Consider the following 21,263-nt stretch of genomic DNA (forward strand, 5'->3'; position numbering starts at 1 on the left):
AAACATTTTTATACACATAAACTTTATGAAAGTTAGAGACACTTGGACATCCTCTACCGGTCGAACCCCAGATTGTAGGCCAACGCTACCATAAGACTCTCGAGAAGAGAGCACAGAGAAATAGAGTCACAACTTACAGAGAGTTAAATAGGAGAAACCTTTACAGTAAAGTAGTAGAGAGTACTTTTTACACAGCTCTGAACCTGGCGCCTCCTCCAAGCCCGCGCTCCGACGCGTAGATCGTACTACAACACCATAGGCGGGAATACAGTTATGAAAACCCCTATCTTGCCCATGAGAAGCTTTTGGTACAGAGCTCTGAACTTGGCACCTTCTCCAAGCCCGCGCTCCGACGCGAAGATCCTACTAAAACACTATAGGCGGGAATACAGTTATGACAACTCTTATCTTGCCCATGAGAAGCTTGAATAGTTTTGTTGAATACGGCCAGTTTCTTGTCTCTAGGCGCTAGCATCGCTACTGCGCACAGTGTCCCAAAAATAAATCGAGTTTTCATAACTGTATATTGGTATAATATGAAAAAAACTTGTTTTCTTAAAGAGTTAAAGAGGCTGCGTCCCAAAGTCGAACCTTAAAACGTACAGGAATTAGAAGAGGCAGTTGGGGGGCTGCCACCCCCAAACCCCCCACTTTTAAAGACTCTTTGATACAGGTTTTTTGTTGTGGGGGGACTTCATTGTTACTAAATACTAATTTCGGCGCAATGGTTCTCCTGTCCTTTTGTGTTTAACATTTTTCGAAGTTATTCCATTATTCATTCATTTCAATTTTTTGTTAATTAAAAGAGGGCCTTTCCGAAGCCAAGAGCGGGGGATTAGCAAAAAAACAAAAAACCTGTACAAAAGAGTCTTTAATAGCAGGGGGTTTGGGGGGGGTGGCAGCCCCCCAACTGCCTCTTCTAATTCCTGTACGTTTTAAGGTTCGACTTTGGGACGCAGCCTCTTTAACTCTTTAAGAAAACGAAGTTTTTTTCATATTATTTCTGTACGTTTTTCTACAATCCATGGTGGATGTAATTTAGTAATTCCTGTACTCCGCGTACAGGAATTAGGAGAGGAAGTTGGGTGGCTACCGCCCCCCCCCCACTCCCCTGCTTTTAAATCATTGTATAAAATATAAAAAAATAAATAGAATGACAGAAATGTTTCTTTTGCTCATTAGAAGCTAATATTCTGTTATCTCTCAAATGATAAGCTGTCCAGGTGTTATCAAAATTTTTTTGATGTTGTGAAAAAAAACCGCGCGTAAGGGACTTGAACCCTTGACCAGAGGATTAAAAGTCGCACGCTCTACCGACAGAGCTAATAACTTCCATGTGTTTAAATATAACTTCTCAATAACTTTTAAAGATTTCAAATTAACATGGGCTCTTATGGAGAGAAATGCGTTAATTAGTTAGCTAATGCGTGGTTTCTGGGAAACAGGGAAGGAGTTATCGGATCGAGCTGAAATTTCGCGGATAAGCTCCTGGGCCGTAGGGGACCTTAACTTGTGAATTTCAGCCCGATCGGACAACGTTAAAAGGGGGGGTTGGGGTTAGGGGGTCGAAACTTTTGGGGGGTTAAGATTTTCCTACGAACTTTCAAGGGCACTTACTAGGAGAATTCCACATCAAATGAGTCTTCGTACACCCAGATCCGATGTCGGATGTGACCTGTAGGCGTTTAGGAAAAAAAAGAAAATGAATTTTAAATGGCTATGCGTGGTTTCTGGAAAACAGGGAAGGAGTTATCGGATCGAGTTGAAATTTCACAGATAAGCTCCTGAGCCCTAGGGGACCTAACGTTTTCCTATCGGAAAACGTTAAAGGGAGGCTGGGGTTGACGGGTCGAAACTTTCGGCCAGATTTTAACCATGAAGGAAAAGTTGGAGAGGGATGAAATTTTGCAGGTTTCTTAGTTGAAGCTCGGGCTACAAAATGCATCCCTCCCCATCCCTCTGCGACCACTGGAATCGAAGATCGCTTAACATTGTCGTGTGTCGCCTCTTTATAGAGGCACGAGTGTGCCTCCTTGATATAAGCTGTGGAATATAGCGAGTTTGCACTTTTTTTTGTATTTACTCATCTGAATAATCATGCTTAGCATTACAAGCCGGATGTTTATTATAGCTTCCGGGACAGTGTGTCATCATTATAGAAAAACTTGGGTGGATCAGATCTTTTTCCACTTTATTGCAACCTGGAGAACGAAGTCCCAATTAACACTAATATTCTCGTAAATTATCCAAATTCTGTTTCAGTAATCTGTCCAGAGTAATTACCATTTGAACTCTTCCGTTTTTCTTCTCCATCATCACTTGTTTTAAGCATCAATTGCTTTATGATATGACAAAAGCTATATTATGTTATAAGCGGCGAAAACTCATCGCAAACGAGTTTGCGTTTGATGAGATAATGAAGAGACCTACCCAAGCTAGTCTCCAAGTGGCACTAGTTCAAATCATGGTCGATTTTAGTGTTTATTGTTAATAAAATCTTAGATGCTGATGTTCTTCAGACCAATTTTTAATCCTATAGAGGAAACTGTGGTAGAAAATCGCTGTACTTTTCCATTGTACATTGTACTTAATTACTTTGTACTATAAAAAAAAAAAAAAAATTGCTGCATCTTACGTTGGGACTGAAACAAGGCCATATGCAAGGGAACCCGAAAATATTTGTCTGACTTGTAAACACGTAAAATAGTGGATTTGTTCTGCGTTATTTTTTGTGTAACCCTCCTCCCCCCAAAAATTTCTTTTGTGACCCCCCCCCTAACAAAATCTAGATTTGGCCCTGGGCTGAAAGAGCAGTCGATTGATATCTTCCAGGAGCTGTCGTATGACATCTGGAATAAACAGTGAATCACCAAACCAAGGGATAAGAAAAATGAATGAAAAGGTTGGCGATTTCTAAGACAGAAACTGGAAATAAAACGAAGAGGTGAAAGATTTCTTGTCTGTCAGATGTATACAAAATATATACAATTTAGAATTACTACAGTTGGAATTACTTAAGTGTGGAAGAATGTGGATCAGTAGCAAGATAACAGTTCCTCGTCTGGACTGCTGAAAAACAAGGATTATTGAATCGAAATAACAAGCTTTATTTGAATCAATTAAAATTTTTACTGTAATGACCAAGCCAGTGGGTAGGGGGCAGCCGTCATATATAGAAAAATTTCTATCCTGTTTTAGGTTTTAATGCTGCTCCTTATTAACATTTGAAAAACTTTTTTTTTAATTTATCCTATTGCATTCATTCTTATCTTTTTTTTACTCTTCTTTTTGTATTTTTCGGGGGCTGAAGGTTGAGGGATCATAGCAGGGTAATACAAAGGATGAAGAAATTAATACACTTGCTTTTCCGAAAAAAAAAAAAATCCGCTCGTCTTACAACCTAAAACATGCAGAATCAGTATATGATACTAGGGTATGGGACCGCTGCTATTGATGTTAAGTAAAGATCTCCATCTAGCAGTGTCTAGAGTCAATCTACAGAAGATATTTAGGAATTGTTATTGCCTTCCAACGTTTAAACGACAATAATAAAGCTAAGAAACATGTAGAAAGCTACACAAGATTTGACCCGTCCTGGGTCATATCCTTTCCAAATTTTTTGAAGTCAAGCTCAATGAATACCATTCAATTGATGAAAAAATGATTCCTTCCTAGGAGCGAAGAAACTTGAGACAAAATATACCAAAAAAAAAGAAGAGGGGAAAAAGTGTTCACAAGAGCTGGTGTGTCAGGTTGTGTACATGGTTTTGAAGTTTATCAGGGGCATTCTAGTTGGAGTTGTCATAGAGCCAGATCTTGAAGCTGAAGGCAACATATTTTTACTTCTGATGAAAATATTGCCAGAGAAAATAAGCTACAAGATTTTCTTTGACAATTGGTTTTCGAGCTTGAAATGAATAAGCTTGCTAAAAATCAAAGAATTCCCTTGCATTTTTACGTTGAACAAAGCGCGACTGAAGGGCTGCCCACTCCGCTTAGATGGTGAAATTTAGAAAAAGAAAGAGAAACGTCAGATTACAGGACTGATATTTATTCCGGCTTTATTGCAGCGAAATGGTTAGATAACATCATGGTTTGCTTGGCTTCGACGTATGCAAGAATAACGCCACAGAATTCATGCAGGCGCAAGAACGTCAAGAATAAATCCAAGGTTGAAGTTTCAACGCCTGCCATTGTTTATGAGAACAACCGTCATAGGGGTATACATTTAGTAGACTTGCTGACGGATATGTGCCACAGTCATCTTCCAACACTAAAATGGTGTTTCGGAATCTTCTGGTGGCTTTTTGACGCAGCAGTATGCAATGGCTGACTTCCTTTAAGGTCAGACGCCAAAGCACTTACTTCAAAGGACAGACGAACCGATGATCTTGAGAGTCTTCAGGTCTGAAGTTGCTGCAGGGTTCTATGCCTTGGCGTGTGTTATGCCCCAACATAAACATGGCAGACAATTCCAAAATGCAGAAACAAATCCTAGTCCCATTCTAAGTCGCAATCGAAATTGACCGGTGATATCTGCTCAAGCTGATGGACTTGATCATTGGCGAAAAGATTGACAAGCCAAGCCACAGCAAAAAGTGCAAATAAGGATGTATCATTTTTAAATGTAAAAAATGTGATCTACCATTTTGCCTTACTGCGAGAAAAAACACCTGTTTTAAAGCCTTCCACACCAAGCGAAAGTTCCCCCATGTTCACATAGTTGAGAGTCTAATGTTATATTTTTGCAGCATGGTCTAAAATTGAAAATTTTGAATAAATCATACCAATATTTTTTTTTCTCAATAGTCTGACCTAGATACCAAATGGGAAGCGCTGGAGATTTTTTATGGTAATCGTTCCTATAGGGGCCTGTATAGGGTTTAAACTATATGGTTATTAAACTATAAACTATTTTCCAGAATGATGATACAAGACATAACACAACTAATGAATGATAATGACACAATTTTCGGAGTGTACAGGAACTACAAAAACCATTTTTGCCATTTCGTACTTTAATTTTATGGTATGCCATTGACATTAATACCACTGTTGAATAAATATGAGCCAAAGACATTTTTAGGTGATATTCACAAGATGACTAACGACACCGACTTAGTCTCTCATCTGATATTCGGGAGTGGCAAAAGGCTACCTGATCGACAGCCGAAAGAAGATAAGAATTAGTTAGATTTGGAAAGCGGACCCAGGCTGCTTCTGGAATATTTTTGCTAGAGGTTTTTAGTGCCAAGTCCAAATAATTACCCTTAGAGCCTTAAAACAACCTATGGATTTCACTACTTTCTGTGTTTTGTTACTCATAATTTCAGAAATAATTACGTTTTTTTTAGACCTTGGAGAATCCTAACTGAATTTCCAAATATGTTCCGCCGATTTATTAAACAAGTTAGTTCAGACAACGAAAAGGTAGTCACATTGGTGTAGTTTTCTTGGTTTCAATATCAAACTAACGGGGGGGGGGTTAAAGTGAAACACTCTATTTAGAAATAATATACTGTAAGGATTTTAGGACGCTTACAGTGGTCCCAGAATTTTATAGTGTTTCTTGAAGAAACAATAAAGAATACATTCTTTTCCAAAAGTAAAGACAAAATTTTCAAAATAACTTTTTCTTGACAGTCGTATAACGCCAACTTTGCTCTCCACGTCAGATCATAGTTCGTTCTGAGATGTTTGCGTTGGTACGTTTTTGCCGTTAATATTCGGTCATAGATACCCCATTTAGATCGATGAATCCAAAATGAAATAACACTACATTGAGAAACTCAATATTGTATCGGATTTCGTAGGTAAAATGTATGTTTGCTCGGCTATTTTAACAGCTGATTAGTCTTAATATAGTCTATAGAGGATAGGATGATAATAATAAAAGATACTTCGAAAGAAATATAGAAACACTACGACAGTCTTCCATGATCTTTAATTTAGGCAAATAATAGGCAAGTAATAATAATAATAAGGTAAATAAATGATATGATATTACCATAGGTACTAGCAATTCTACGAAACATTTATTTCTGCATTAAGGAGGGTGTCTTTCCAAAACCAACTGACCAATTCTATCGGCTCTCCTCTTTGTACTAGCCCCTCAAGAAAAGGCAATTGGCCGATTTTGAACAGACCCCACCCCCATCTGAGGATAAGAAATGTGTTCACCTGGTAGTTCTTTAGCCAATTGTATTTTAATACGGTTAATTAGGTTTCTTGTTAAAAAAACAAGTCAGTCAATAAAAGGAATACAAAAAAAGTACATGCGCTTACAAGGAGAGATGGCCTAATACTATGATCACTGTTTTAACCATATTAGATAACTTGGGATTGGAGTTAAAATTTACTTCTTTTTTAACCAAAAATTCTGGTACTATTAAGCCAGAGGCCTTTTCCAGAAAATTTATACATCTTGGACTCGAAAATTAAATTCATGATTTTAAGAAAAAACTTGGTTAGCTAAAATTCTTCCATTGTAAACACTACAAAATTGACACTACAAAAGCTGGACATTGAATATTATAAAATAACTATAATACTATATATAAATATACTATAAATACTAGAAAATAACTAAAAAATACTGTCTTTGCACACGCACTTTTATAAAAAACTGTGAGCTAAATTTATATATAAAAAAAAATTCAATTGTAGGGAGTCCACCTAACCCCAAAATTTAGATGACTTTTTTTCCGAACGTTTCCATTATTTTGTTATAATTCAACTATTTCAATTTTTTAATCACTGAAAAATTATCTTCTTCGTATCTTGAATATTAGCATTCTCATCATACGACATTTACACTACATTGATTACGCTGTAAATTTCTGTCCAAGCAGATATAAAGCCAGCCTCGGAATTTGATTAACTCCTACTCCGACTAACCGAGCCCGGTTACTACATTGATTACTACATACACTACAATGATTACGCTATAAATTTCTTTTCAAGCAGATATAAAACCAACCTCAGAAGTGGATTCACTCCTACTCCGACTAACCGAATCAGGTGATATGCTCACTTCCTCATTGGTATTAGGATCGACAATTGCAAGTGGCTTTATCTCTCGTCGTTTTTCTTTCCGTCCACCATCTCGTCTTTGTGACGGATATCCCATCTGAGGCTGTTTGATAATATCTTCTTGCACAGATAATTCTTTTTCGAGCCTTTCTTTTTCCAATTCACCACGAATTTCATCAATTTTCTTTGGTTTTTCTCCTTCTCGGCGTGGCACCCACCGATTTTGCTTCAAGTCAAGAACGTCCATTAACATAAATCGAATGCGAGATGACAAATCTTCGCTCTGGCTTAATTTCCTCATTTCGTCGAGATAAACATCAAGCTTCGTCAGCTGTATCTGCAATTGCTTTCCCAAACGTTTAGATTCAGCAACTGCTCTTTGGTACTAAATATAAAATAAAGGTGGTTATTACTCTTTGTTGATTACTTTATGAATGCATAAAAATTAGGGACGAACACACTCCCCATTATGATTCAAACGATGAATCATAAAACAGAAGAAAAAAAATTCACTGGCATTCTTTATTTCCATTTCGTTGAAATTATTAGATCCTAAGATTGGAACAAACGTTCCCTAGTTTCTCTCTTTCTACGCACAGACTCTATATCAAAATAAAGCACAGACCATATTTCATTGTTTAATTCCCTTACTCATTAGATGTATTTTGCTCAAAACAAGTTTTTCAGAAATGCCAAGGGGATTAAAGACGTGCTAAGACACGTTCTGTTATGTTGTTTATGCGTTCTGTACTTTATGTAATACGTGGTCTTGAGTATAAGATGGACCAAAACAGAGATAAACTAGACCTAAGCTGCCAGAGCAAAGTGAAGTGTTGCGGCAACCTGTTCTATTCTGTAGCCTGTCCTGCTTCATTTCAATCAGTATCCCTCCACTAATGTATTGACCTGTCATTCAATCTAAGGTCCCACACAATTTACCTCAAGTGATTTCGAACATATATATCATATATTCGAACATATATCATCATACATATATATATATATATATATATATATATATATATATATATATATATATATATATATATATATATATATATATATATATATACATATATATATGAATATATATGTATATATATATATATATATAATATATATATATAATATATATATATAATATATATATACAATATATATACAATTTTATATATTTTGTTATACATACTTTAAGCATAGTACAATAAGGTCCCCCCCAAAACTCCCCCAAATGTCACCAGATCCGGTCGGGATTTAAAATAAGAGCTTTGACACACGATATCCTTCTAATTATAATATTTCATTGAGATCCGATCACCCGTTCGTAAGTTAAAAATGCCCCATTTTTTTATTTTTAGATATATATAACAGATATACATAACAAAAGCTAAGAGCTCATATGGCACTTGTGACGAGGTCGGAAGAGCCAAGAGCTCATATGGCATGAGCTCTAGCAATATTCTAAGAATCAATAGATTGATTTAAAGGGAAAATCGGATGCTTAATGGCGGTCGGGATTTAAAATAAGAGCAGAGACACGAGGTCCTTCTAAATATCAAAATTCATTAAGATCCGATCACCCGCTCGTAAGTTAGAAATACCTCATTTTCCCAATTTTTCCGCTCCCTTCAGTCCCAAGATGGTCGAATCGGGGAACACGACTTTATCAAGTCAATTTGTGCAGTTCCCTGACACACCAATCAATTTTCATCATCCTTGGACGTCCAGAACTCGCCAAAGCACTGGACCCCCCCCACTCCCCCAAAGAGAGCGGATCCAGTCTGGTTACGTCAATCAAGCATCTACAACATTTGCTCATTCTACCAACTAAGTTTCATCCCGATCTCTCCACTCTACGCGTTTCCCAAGATTTCCGGTTTTCCCCCTTCAACTTCCCCTACTGTCACCAGATCTGGTCGGGATTTAAAATAAGACCTCTGAGACATGAGTTCCTTCTAAATAGAAAATTTCATTAAGATCCGATTACCCACTCGTGTTAAAAATACCTCATTTTTCTAATCTTTCCTCTCCCTTCAGTCCCCCAGATGGTCGAATCGGGGAAAACGACTTTATCAAGTCAATATATGCAGTTCCCAGGTACACCAACCAATTTTCATCGTTTTAGCACGTCCAGAAGCACCCAACTCACCAAAGCACTGGACCCCCCCAATTCCCCCAAAGAGAGCGGATCCAGTCTGGTTACGTCAATCACGTATCTACAACATTTGCTCATTCTACCCACCAAGTTTCATTCCGATTTCTCCACTCTAAGCGTTTCCCAAGATATCCGGTTTCCCCCTCCAACTCCCCCCAATGGCGCCAGATCTGGCCGGAAATTAAATTATAAAATCTGAGACATGAGTACCTTCTAAATATCAAATTTCATTGACATCCGGTCACCCGTTCTTCAGTTAAAAATACCTCAATTTTTCTAGTTTTTCCGAATTAACACCCCCCAATTCCCCCCGAAGGATATCGAATTCAGTCCGGTTATGTAAATCCCATATCTAGAGCTTGTGTTTATTCTTGCCACCTAGTTTCATCTCGATCCCTCCACTCTAAACGTTTTGCAAGATTTTAGGTTTCCCCCTCCAACTCCCCCCAATGTCACTGGATCTGGTAGAGATTTAAAATAAGAGCTCTGAGACGCGATATATTCTAAACATCAAATTTTATTAAGATACGATCACCCGTTCGTAAGTTGAAAATACCTCATTTTTTCTACTTTTCCGAATTAACATTCAACCCACCCCACCCCCCACCCCCACATGGTCAAATCGCGGAAACAACTATTTCTAATTTAATTTGGTCTGGTCCCTGATACGCCTACCAAATTTCACCATCCTAGCTCATCTGGAATTGCCAAAACTAAACTAACGTCGTATATTTTGAAAATTTAAAACCATATCAGTATTAAGAGACAGTACAGTACTAGAAAAGTAATAGTAGATAAAAACCCCTAGAATGAAAGGAGTTTTAGGCATTAGCCTAGAAAGGAAAAGTTTAATGTAATCATTTTAAAAATGAGAAGCTATATTCTTTAATTATTGTGAACCACAGCAATATGAGAAGTAACGAAGTTAGAAATTACAAAAATCAAAACAAAAGAAATAGAGAAGAAAACCCTATAGAACGGAAATAAAGTTAAGTGGAATTAACTCTTTCAGAATTAAGAAAGTATTAATCATAATTTCTAATATCCATAGCGCTCTCAGACGACCAAGACATCTTGGCATTCTAGGGATTAGACTAAACAGATATACGTTGGATGCAATCGATTGATAAAAAAACAAGAGCTAAGAGCTCATATGGCACTTGTGACGAGGCGAGAAGCGCTAAGAGCCAAGGGATCATATGGTATGAGCTCTAACAAAATTCTATGAATCAATAGATTGATTTAAAAAGGAAAACAGAGGCTTAATGCCGGTCAAGATTTAAAATAAGAGCTCTGAGTCACAAAGTCCTTCTAAATATCAAAATTGATTAAGATCCGATCACCCACTCATAAGTTATAAATACCTAATTTTTTCTAATTTTTCCTCTCCCTTTTGCCCTCCAGATGGTCGAATCTGGGAAAACGACTTTATCAAGTCAAATTGTGCAGCTCCCTGACACGCCTAACAATTTTCATCGCCCTCGCACGTCCAGAAGCACCGAACTTGCCAAATCACTGAACCCCTCCCCCCAACTCCCCCAAAGAGAGTGAATCCAGTATGATTCTGTCAATCACGTATCAAGGACATTTGTTTATTATATCCACCAAGCTTCATCCCGATTCCTCCACTCCAAGTGTTTTTCCAAGATTTACCCCTCCAACTCCCCCCAATGTCAAAAGATCTGGTCGGGATTTGAAATAAGAGCTCTGAGAGATGAATTCCTTCTAAAAATCAAATTTCATTACGATCCGATCATCTATTTGTAAGATATAATTTCCCCAATTTTCATGTTTTCCAAGAATTCCGGTTTCCCCCTCCAACTCCCCCGAATGTCACAGGATCTGGTCGGAATTTGAAATTAGAACTTTAAAGCACAAGATCCTTCTAAATATCAAATTTCATTAAGATCTGGTCATCCTTTCGTAAGTTACAAATACCTCAATTTTCAAAATTACCCCCCCCCCCAATTCCGCCAAAGAGAGCAGATCCGGTCCAGTTATGTCAGTCACGTATCTTAGACAGGTTTCTATTCTTCCTATTCAGTTTCATCCTGATCTCACCGCTTTAAGTATTTCTAAGATTTCCAGTCCCCCCAAATGCCCCCCCCCCTAATTACGCTTGATCCGGTTGAGATTTAAAATAAGATATCTGAGTAACGAGGTCCTTCTAAATATGAAATTTCATGCAGATCCGATCACTCCTTCGTAAGTTAAAAATACGTCATTTTTTTCTTATTTTTCAGAATTACCCCCCCCCCCGTAATTGAGCGGATCCGTTCCAATTATGTAAATCACGTATGCAAGCCTTCTGCTTATTTTTCCAACCAAGTTTCATTCTAATCCTCCAATCTATGCGTTTTCCATCATTTTAGGTTTCCCCACCCCAAACTTCCCCCAATGTCACCAGATCCGGTCAGGATTTAAAATAGGAGCTTTGAGACACGATATCCTTCTAAATATCAAATTTCATGGAGATCCAATCACCCTTTCGTAAGTAAAAAATACCTCATTTTTTTTAATTTTTCAGAAACCCCCCCCCCCTCAACTACCCCAAAGAGAGCGGATCCGTTCTGGTTATGTCAATCATGTATCTAGGACTCGTGTTTTTTCTCCCACCTAGTTTCATCCCGATCCCTCAACTCTGTTTCCAAGTTTTAGGTTTCCCCCTCACAACCCCCTCCCCCAATGTCACCAGATCCGGTCGGGTTTAAAATAAGAGCTCTGAGCCACGATATCCTTCTAAATATCAAATTTCATTGAGATCCGATCACCCGTTCGTAAGTTAAAATACCTCATTTTTTAATTTCTCAGAAATACCCCCCCCCCCAACTACCCCAAAGAGACCGGATCCGTTCCGTTTATGTTAATCATCTATCTAGGACTTGTGTTTATTTTTCCCACCATGTTACATCCCGATCCCTCCACTCTAAGTGTTTTCCAAGTTTTAGGTTTCCCCTCCCAGCTCCCTGCCCCCGTCACCAGATCCGGTCAGGATTTAAAATAAGAGCTCTAAGACACGATATCCTTCTATACATCAAGTTTCATTGAGATCCGATCCCCCGTTCGTATGTTGAAAATACCTCATTTTTTCTAATTTTTAAGACTTACTCCCCCCCCCCAAGTACCCCAAAGAGAGCGAATCAGTTCCGATTATGTCAATCATGTATCTGGGACTTGCGCTTATTTTTCCCATCAAGTTTCATCCCGATCCCTCCACTCTAAGTGTTTTCCAAGATTTTAGGATTCTCCCCTCCAACTCCCCCCAATGTCATCAGATCCGGTCGGGATTTAAAATAAGAGCTCTGAGACACAATATCATTCCAAACATTAAATTTCATTGAGATTCGATCACCCGTTCTTAAGTTGAAAATACCTCATTTTTTCTAATTTTTAAGAATTACTCCCCCCCCCCCAAAACTAACCCAAAGGGAGCGAATCAGTTCCGATTATGTCAATCACGTATCTGGGACTTGCGCTTATTTTTCCCAAGTTTCATCCCGATCCCTCCACTCTAAGTGTTTTCCAAGATTTTAGGTTTCCCCCCTCCAACTCCCCCCAATGTTATCAGATCCGGTCGAGATTTAAAATAAGAGCTCTGAGACACAATATAATTCCAAACATCAAATTTCATTAAGATCCAATCACCCGCTCATAAGTTAAAAATACTTCATTTTTTCTATTTTTTCCGAATTTGCCGGCCCCCCACTCCCCCCCCCCCCCAGATTGTAAAATCGGGAAAACGACTATTTCTAATTTAATCGAGTCCGGTCCCTGATACGCTTGCCAAATTTCATCGTCCTAACTTACCTGGAAGTGCCTAAAGTAGCAAAACCGGGACCGATAGACCGACAGAATTGGCGATTGCTATATATCACTTGGTTAATACCAAGTGCCATAAAAAAAAAAATGTTATTCTTTAATTGCTGTAAACCACAGCAAATTGAAAAAAAGCCTAGATAAAAATAATAAGAAAAGAAAATGAGAAAAAATTAAATAGAACAAAATCTAAATGAATTTACGTGGGAGATGATACAGTCTCGTAAGCCTAATGCAAACGACATGATTTAAAAAAAAAAAAAAATAATAAAAAATCCAACCTTTGGTGCCAAAGTAAAACCACATCCCTTAATTTTCCAACGATAACTTTAATTCTTAGAAAACACACACACACACACACAAACACAAAAAACTGATCAATTTTTCGCCCCGTCTATAATAATAATAATAATAATAATAATAATAATAATAATAATAATAATAAAAATTAATCAAAAACGTCAAATTATATAAAAGCCATCAGAATCTTTGAATCAAGACTAAATAGTTGAACTAAACGCATTAAGATAAAATACAAATTATGAGTTATTGAAAACATAAGAAATCATATGCGAAATGGAGATTTCAAAAAGGGTTCTTGGCTCTAAGACAACCAGGAAATAACACCATTACATCGGATATAACAATAAAATCATTTCAGGGAGTAACTCCGCCAGTGCATTTATATATTTAGAAGAAGACAATAAATAAATTTAATAAATGAGTTATCTCGCATAAAGAACGGTGAACTTACTTTGGCATCATATTCTTCTTCATAAGTTTTACCAATTGTGGAAATCAATTTGCAGAGACATTCCAGCTGCTCTTCATCACGAGATTTAAGGAGTTTCGAAATACAAAAATTCATAATTTTAATTGTCAGCATCCGTAATTTGAATAATTCACCGATAAATCTGGGAAAAAAATTATATTAAAAATACTTTCTAAAGACAGGAGCTAAAGGAGACAACCAAACTTTAAAAAAGTGTCTATCTCTTTTTTTTCTTAGAACAGCTGATTAAGCAAAGAAGCTTAAGGAAATTATGGAAATGAAAATTCCGATTAAGGTAAGGACATATCCTTAAATTTTGATTTCCTGACTAAGGAAACAAAGGAAAAGAAACCCTAAAAGATCCTTAAAACGATTGAGGATTTATAATTTCTTAGCAGGATTAAGGAAACAACAACAGAACCTTTTAAATTTTACTTGGTAATCAGACTAAAAATACATTCTAAGACCACACTGTTTATTCACGACGTTCAACAAAAACGTAAAATATAAAAAAACTAAAATAAATAAGAAACCAAAAGAGTATGATCAAACAGTTCGTGGTAACGAACTGTAGTAAGGAGCGACCCGGCTCTATAGAAACCAAAACTCTAAAAAATGAAATTTTGATATCAATAGCTACATCAAAAGAATTGCATTTAAATGCTGATTTTAAATATATAAGTTTCATCAAGTTTAGTCTTACGCACCAAAAGTTACGAGCCTGAGAAAATTTGTGTTATTTTAGAAAATAGGGGGAAACACCCCCTAAAAGTCATAGAATCTTAGCGAATATTACACCATCAGATTCAGCGTATCAGAGAACCCTACTGTAGAAGTTTCAAGCTCCTATCTACAAAAATGTGGAATTTTGTATTTTTTGTCAGAAGGCAGATCACGCATGTGTGTTTATTTGTTTTTTTTTTTTCTTTTTCCCAAGGGTGATCGTATCGACCCAGTTGTCCTAGAATGTTGCGAGAGGTCTCATTCTAACGGAAATGAAAATTTTTAGTGCCCTTTTTAAGTGACTAAAAAAATTGGAGGGCACCTAGGCCCCCTCCCACGCTAATTATTTTCCCAAAGTCAACGGATCAAAATTCTGAGATAGCCATTTTATTCAGCGTAGGCGAAAAACCTTATAACTATGTCTTTGGGGACGACTTACTCCTCCAAAGTCCCCGTGGGAGGGATTACAAGTTACAAACTTTGACCAGTGCTTGCATATAGTAATAGTTATTGGGAACTGTACAGGTGTTTTCAGGAGGATTTTTTGGTTGGGGGGAGGGGTTGAAAAGAGGGGATATACTGGGGGAACTTTCCATCGAGGAATTTGTCATGGGGGAGGAAAATTTCCACGAAGGGAGCGCAGGACTTACTAGCATTATTTAAAAAAAAACAATGACAAACAAAAACAAACAAAACATAAGTTTTTTACTGTTTTAAAAAGAAGAGTTGAGAGAAAGAGTCAAACTTTAGCGTAAAGAGCGGGACGTTGATGAGGAAGCAGACCCTTTCATATATGAAGTAATTTCTGTTCGTTTTAAGTTTTAATGTCGCTCCTTACTTTCAGTTGAAAAAACTTGTTTTTTTATTTAATTTTCAGAAAGAGATAGAGTATAAATAAAACAAAACCAACAATCTTGGTTCGTTTTTTACTTTCTAATTTGCGTCTCCCTCATCTTTCCCCTCAAAAAACCCTGATTTAAGAGGAAACTTTTGATTAAAGAAATAAAAGGAAAGGAAACCTCAAAAGATTCTAAAAGAATTAAAATTAAAAATTCCTTAACTGGGTCAAGGGAACAAAAACAAAACCTTTAAAATTTTCCTTGGTAATTAGGTTTAAATAGTTTCTAAGACCATACTATCTCTCTTTACACGAAGTTCAACAAAAAAAGAAAAATAAGAAGAAAAAATATCCACAAATAACCAAAGAATCTTGAACAAGGGTGATTTGCAGCTATAAAAAAAAAAAAAAAAAAAAAAAAAAAAAAAAAAAAAAAAAAAAAAAACACAATGAAGGTATTTTGACAAAGTAGAGAGCTCAAAGAAGGAAGGAAAGAAGTTTATATGAAACAAAACTGAGAACCTTAAAGGGTCAATTTTTATTTTGTATATATCTTGTTTTTTCTTCCCTTTTTTTGAGCACTGAATACGCATTGGTGGAGATTAACCAGCGGTATTTTCGTTGTTTTTATTTATTTTTTTTACACTTGTTGAAAGTGTAAGAGCAAGAATTTGCTATAAAAACTGGTCATTACTTTGCACAGGAAAAACCTCGGTCCTCTGGCCCCCTCCTACCATTATTAACTTCCACCACCAGACATATAATCTAGTATATCTTTCTCCTGAGGAAAGACATAAGTAAATGTTATGCCCCAACAGAAATTTCCAACATTATCCCTATCGGCATCAAGGGGTGAGAGGAACCCGTTGCAACCTTGCTTGTACCAACTATCTTCACAAAAGCTTCACCCAGAAGTCAGTTATCACGTTGAACAAGATTCCAGCCAAAGCATCCCGGCACAAGAAAGTCATCTTTAGGGTAATAACTTCTCTAGACAACAGCTTGAAGGTGATAGTTTAATTTCCAATACTACAATTATGGCAACTTCAAATGGTACAACGAATCTTGCGCAGTCACGTACGCATATTTTGTTTTGTTAACGGGGGAGGGCGATAATAAATAACGTTCAAGGGGGTCACCAAAAAACACAATCTATTCAATAATTTAAATATAAAATTAAACATAAAAGTTCCCGTCATTACAGGATATTTAGGAATTGGAGGGGGTGGTAGCAACCCCCTCCCTGTAAATGACCCTGGTTTTAAATAGTTTTTCTTTATTTTCCTTAGAAACAACCTGTCATCTATACAATTGATAATCTTTCTATAGAAAATACGGGTTTTAAAGCCTTATTAGAGATTATATAGTCACAAACTAATTTCAACATTTTGGTTAATGTGATTCATTAAGAGTTTATCGACATTGTGGCGCGCAAACCCGAACGTTCTAAGGCGCAAAAACTCAATAAGTCCAAGTTTAATAATACAATTCCTAGTACTGAGCTAAGGAGGCAATTACACCACACACCACTCTATTCTAAATGTAAATTATCCAGTGTTATTCGCTTCATCTCAAATCTTATAAACGCCATCAGAGTCTTTCAATCAAGACTAAATAGTTGAACTAAAAGCAAAAAGATGCAATATTGAATTTATGAGTTAATGAAATCATAAGAAATTATATACAAAATAGAGAATTCTAAAAGGATTCTTGGCTCTAAGACCCCCAGGAAATAACCCCACCTCTGAATCCAGGATATAACACATTTCGATTAATGCGATCCATTAAGTGTATCAGGATTGTGGCGCATGAACGCATTGTGCGGCATAAACCCGAATGTTCTAAGGCGCACAAACTCAATGATTCCAAGTTTGAATACTACAATTCCTAGTGCTGAGCTAAGGAGGCAAATACACCACACACCACTCTATTCTAAATGTAAATTATCCAGTGGTATTCGCTTCATTTTGTATTTAACTCAATAACCGTTTGCTTTGAAAAACTGTTTAATTTTTACAAGAGAAACCATAGACCATTACTAAGAACAGACACGTGCACAGAAGAAGGAGCGTGGCTCAAGGTCTGAACATCCTGACATCTGTTAATTGACTAAAACCTAAGTCATAATATCCTATATTTCCTGAAACTATATCATTTTTGATATACCTCATCCTTACCCCCACCCCCTCCGCAAAAAGGATTAATTTTAACACGTAAAGAGTAACAGCTTTTTTACAAATAAACGTGTTATTTTCCAGGAGCTGAATATCAAATCATAACTGTAATGAGCATTGCACTTGAATTCACAACAATTCTTCAAATTAAGTAAACAAAGGAATAGTTTACATTATACTAAATATGTAGTTTATAATAAGTATGTAAATATATAAAGTAGCTTTCAGGTCAAAAATTTATTTGATAATTTACCTGATATTCCCTGATATAATACGTTTTGTTTTTGCTATCCTCTCGTTCAATTCCATTTGTAATTCTTTTTTTTTCTCTTCTGTATCGGCCTCTTCTAAGGCTTTCTGTTTAGATACAATTTCTTCATCGTCCTTTTTCTCCTTTTCGAAAGTCTGCTGACATCTGTCGAGCAAAAGTTTTCGGAAACTGACTTTCCCAGTTCCACTAGCCGAGGGTACTTCTTTCTCAAACATCAATTTACACAGCTCAGCATAAATTGGAGCATAAATATGTGAGCAAATTGGAGCATAAATTGGATCATCAACGGCCTAAATAAAACAATTTGTGTACGTCTTTACAAATATGTAAAATGTTTAAATAATGTATAACATGTATAAAACAAGAAGAAATACGGTTTCTGCAAGCCCAGCAAAATTATATTACTTACTGTAACGGAATTAATATATTTAATTTATTAAACTCAATAATATTATAAGCGAGACAAATTTTCCTAGCCTTTCTTTTCACTTTAGGGAGGATGAGATGTTTGTTTCAAGAAACTACTATCACACGCCCCGAAGGGCCGAAGTCGTATCTCGGGTAAATAAATAAAACAGGACATACAAAAAGTATAAATAACAACCAAAACAAAACAAAAACACCAAAATTAAAATTATCAGAATTAAAATGCACTCATTAGTCATTAATTAAACGGATGACCATATCGCAAAATAATAAATATAAATATTTTTTTAAGGAACATTAAAAAAGGAATGGAAAAGGCACAAATACAAAACGAGGGCAGCGTCTGTATCAATTAGTAAGAAGAGGGAAATTAGCGGAATGTTTTGCTTATTTTTATTCCTATTATTGATGGCTAAGGGAGATGGATCCAGATGACTCTACAGTGACGAAACACAATCTTTCAATAAGAATTTGGAAGACGTTTCTTCCATCAAATATCAAGCTCCGGGCCTAATAGCCAAAATATTAATATTGGAACTAAGAATTCACCAAATCCATTTCCATTGAAAGCAAGTTATGGTGGTAAAAACGTTAACACTTGGAAAAGGGACACAAATACAAAATTGATAGTAAATTAAATGTTTTATGCCCCAGTTGAGATTGTAGACGAAAAGAAAAGAAAAAATAAGACACGGGCTTTTATCACTCCTCATTTGTATTTATATCTGGTAGCAATAAATACCACATTGAAAATAATCCCCCACCTTCAAAGGTCAGGAGTGAGCCCCAAGAAGAAAATATTAACGTCAGGTAGTCTTAGACGATAAGTTCGGTAAAAACTCTAATTAGAAGTTTTTTTGATCACTCAATAAAGTTTTGGAGTCACCTGTACAAGAGTTAAATAAAAAATTAAAAAATTAAATTTTTTTAATTAAATTAAATTTTTAATTTTAATTAAAAAATTAAAAAAAAAATGCTCACATGAGAACAGGAAGCGAAAAAACTGTCGGTTAGATTTATTTTTCAGTAGTCCTTTTAAGAATGGGTCTTTTCAAGACTATTATGCCAAATTAAGACCCTTGTGATTCTACGCTGGAACAATGACAAAAGGAGTAAAAACCCCGTGGAGGACGTGAGTAGATATAGGAGAGAAAGAAAGCCCTGGGATTATTGATCTCATGAAAGGCATGAATTCCAAGAAAATATTAACTTTTTTAAGAATCGACTACTATGAAGCATAATAATAAACAAGAGCCAAGAGCTCATATGGCACTTGTGACGAGGTCGGAAAAGCCAGGAGCTTCTTCCAACCAAGTTTCATTACGATCTCTCCATTCTAAGCGGTTTCTAAGATTTCTGGTTTCCCCCTCCAACTCCCCCCAATGTGACCGGATCAGGTTGGGATTTAAAATAAGAGCTCTAATAAGAGACACAAGGTCCTTCTAAACGTCAAATTTCATTAAGATCCGATAACCCGTTCGTAAGTTAAACATACCTAATTTTTTCTACTTTTTCCGAATTAACCGTCCTTCCACTTGCCCCCAGATGGTCGAATCGGGGATGCGACTATTTCTACTTTAATCTGGTCGGGTCCCTGATATGCCTGCCAACTTTCATCGTCCTAGCTTATCTGGAAGTGTCCAAACTAGCAAAAGCGGAACCGACAGAAATTGTAATCGCTATATGTCACTTGGTAAATACCAAGTGCCTTGAAAAATGTAAATAAGTGTAAAAAGCGTAATAAAAGGCAAAGTTGAACTAGAATTCTAAAATATATATATATATATATATATATATATATATATATATATATATATATATATATATTACCTGACATATTTTATCGACTATGAGTACCAAATCAGTAAAGTGAAGATGTTAGTACATAACAGTTTTGCAAGCCATTGTTACTCACGAGACAAATTAAATAAAAGTTTTATCGAATATAAATTATGGAGCTAAATGTTATAATCCAAGCTTAGCCCAAAAAGACAATTAAGTCCGACTGTCTCGAAGTCACTGATACCACCTTCGATATCGATAATTCCAATAACTAGCTACACACTAGGAATAGTTTAAACTTTTCGAACGAGAAAAATTTATAAAGTTTTATCGAACATATGGAACTAAATGTTATAATCCGAGCTTAGCCAAAACAGACCATTAATTAAGTCCAACTGTCTCGACGTCACTGATACCACCTCTAATATCGATATCTCCAATAACAATAACAAGATTAAAGTAGAAATAGTCGCTTCCCGGCAGTGCTTCCACTCCTCCCGATTTATCGGGAGATCTCCCGACTTTTTGGAAAATCTCCCGACTGAAATTTCCTCCCGATAATCTCCCGATTTCTGTTAAATTGAGCTCTGTCCAACTTGAAGTTTCTGATCTTTCTTGATTGTCTGGCAGAATGCAAAATATGTCTTTGTTGCCCGTAAAAGGGGGATTTCAAAGCCGCCGGCTGCGTTTGATTCGCAGAAGTCAACTGCGGACCCTAATTAATGACCTAGTCGGCAGCTTGTCCCGTGAGAGACCAATGTTGTGTTCGAAAAAGGTTTGATTTGATTTGATTCTCAGTTCATAACTTCATCTGATCTGATCAGTCAACTTAGATAGTTCATTTCCACGGGATAATTTGTGTACAATAAGGACGTGGCTTACCTTACGTGACAGGATTTTTTTTAGGGTAAGTACCAAGTTTACTGGAACTGGACAATTATACATCCCTGCACGTGGGCAACCCAAGAAGTAGGCTACTGACCTGTCCTAGGGGGTAGGTGGCTTTTCTGCTTCTATGATCTGTTTTTTTTTTACCAAAATAACATGTTTTAACTTGAAACCAGTTCTAAACCTGTTGCCAGTTCAAGGATTCTATAGTAAAAATTCGAATACACTATTCTTACGGGTCTTATAGATATCCGGTATTCGCCAGACTACTAGCCTAGCTAATATCAAAATAACGATTTCAAGTATCGGCGGAATCGGCTTCACAAGTCACAACAGAGCAAAATAACACTAGGGAGTAGGGTCAAGAACTATGCTTTCTTTGCTTT

General features: G+C 36.4%; 1 protein-coding gene across 1 annotated transcript; it reads right to left on the reverse strand.

Annotated features, from left to right (window-relative positions):
- Positions 1–6,958: 6,958 nt before the first annotated feature.
- On the reverse strand, positions 6,959–18,071 carry LOC136042412 (eukaryotic translation initiation factor 4 gamma 1-like; the record flags this gene model as incomplete). The annotated part of the gene is made up of 3 exons (XM_065727385.1): positions 6,959–7,417; positions 13,758–13,917; positions 17,764–18,071. Coding segments are annotated over 3 exons (927 nt in total), but the record flags the coding sequence as incomplete, so codon positions are not given.
- Positions 18,072–21,263: the final 3,192 nt, after the last annotated feature.

The sequence above is a fragment of the Artemia franciscana genome, unplaced genomic scaffold (assembly GCF_032884065.1).
Source record: "Artemia franciscana unplaced genomic scaffold, ASM3288406v1 Scaffold_1262, whole genome shotgun sequence".
NCBI lineage: Eukaryota > Metazoa > Arthropoda > Branchiopoda > Anostraca > Artemiidae > Artemia > Artemia franciscana.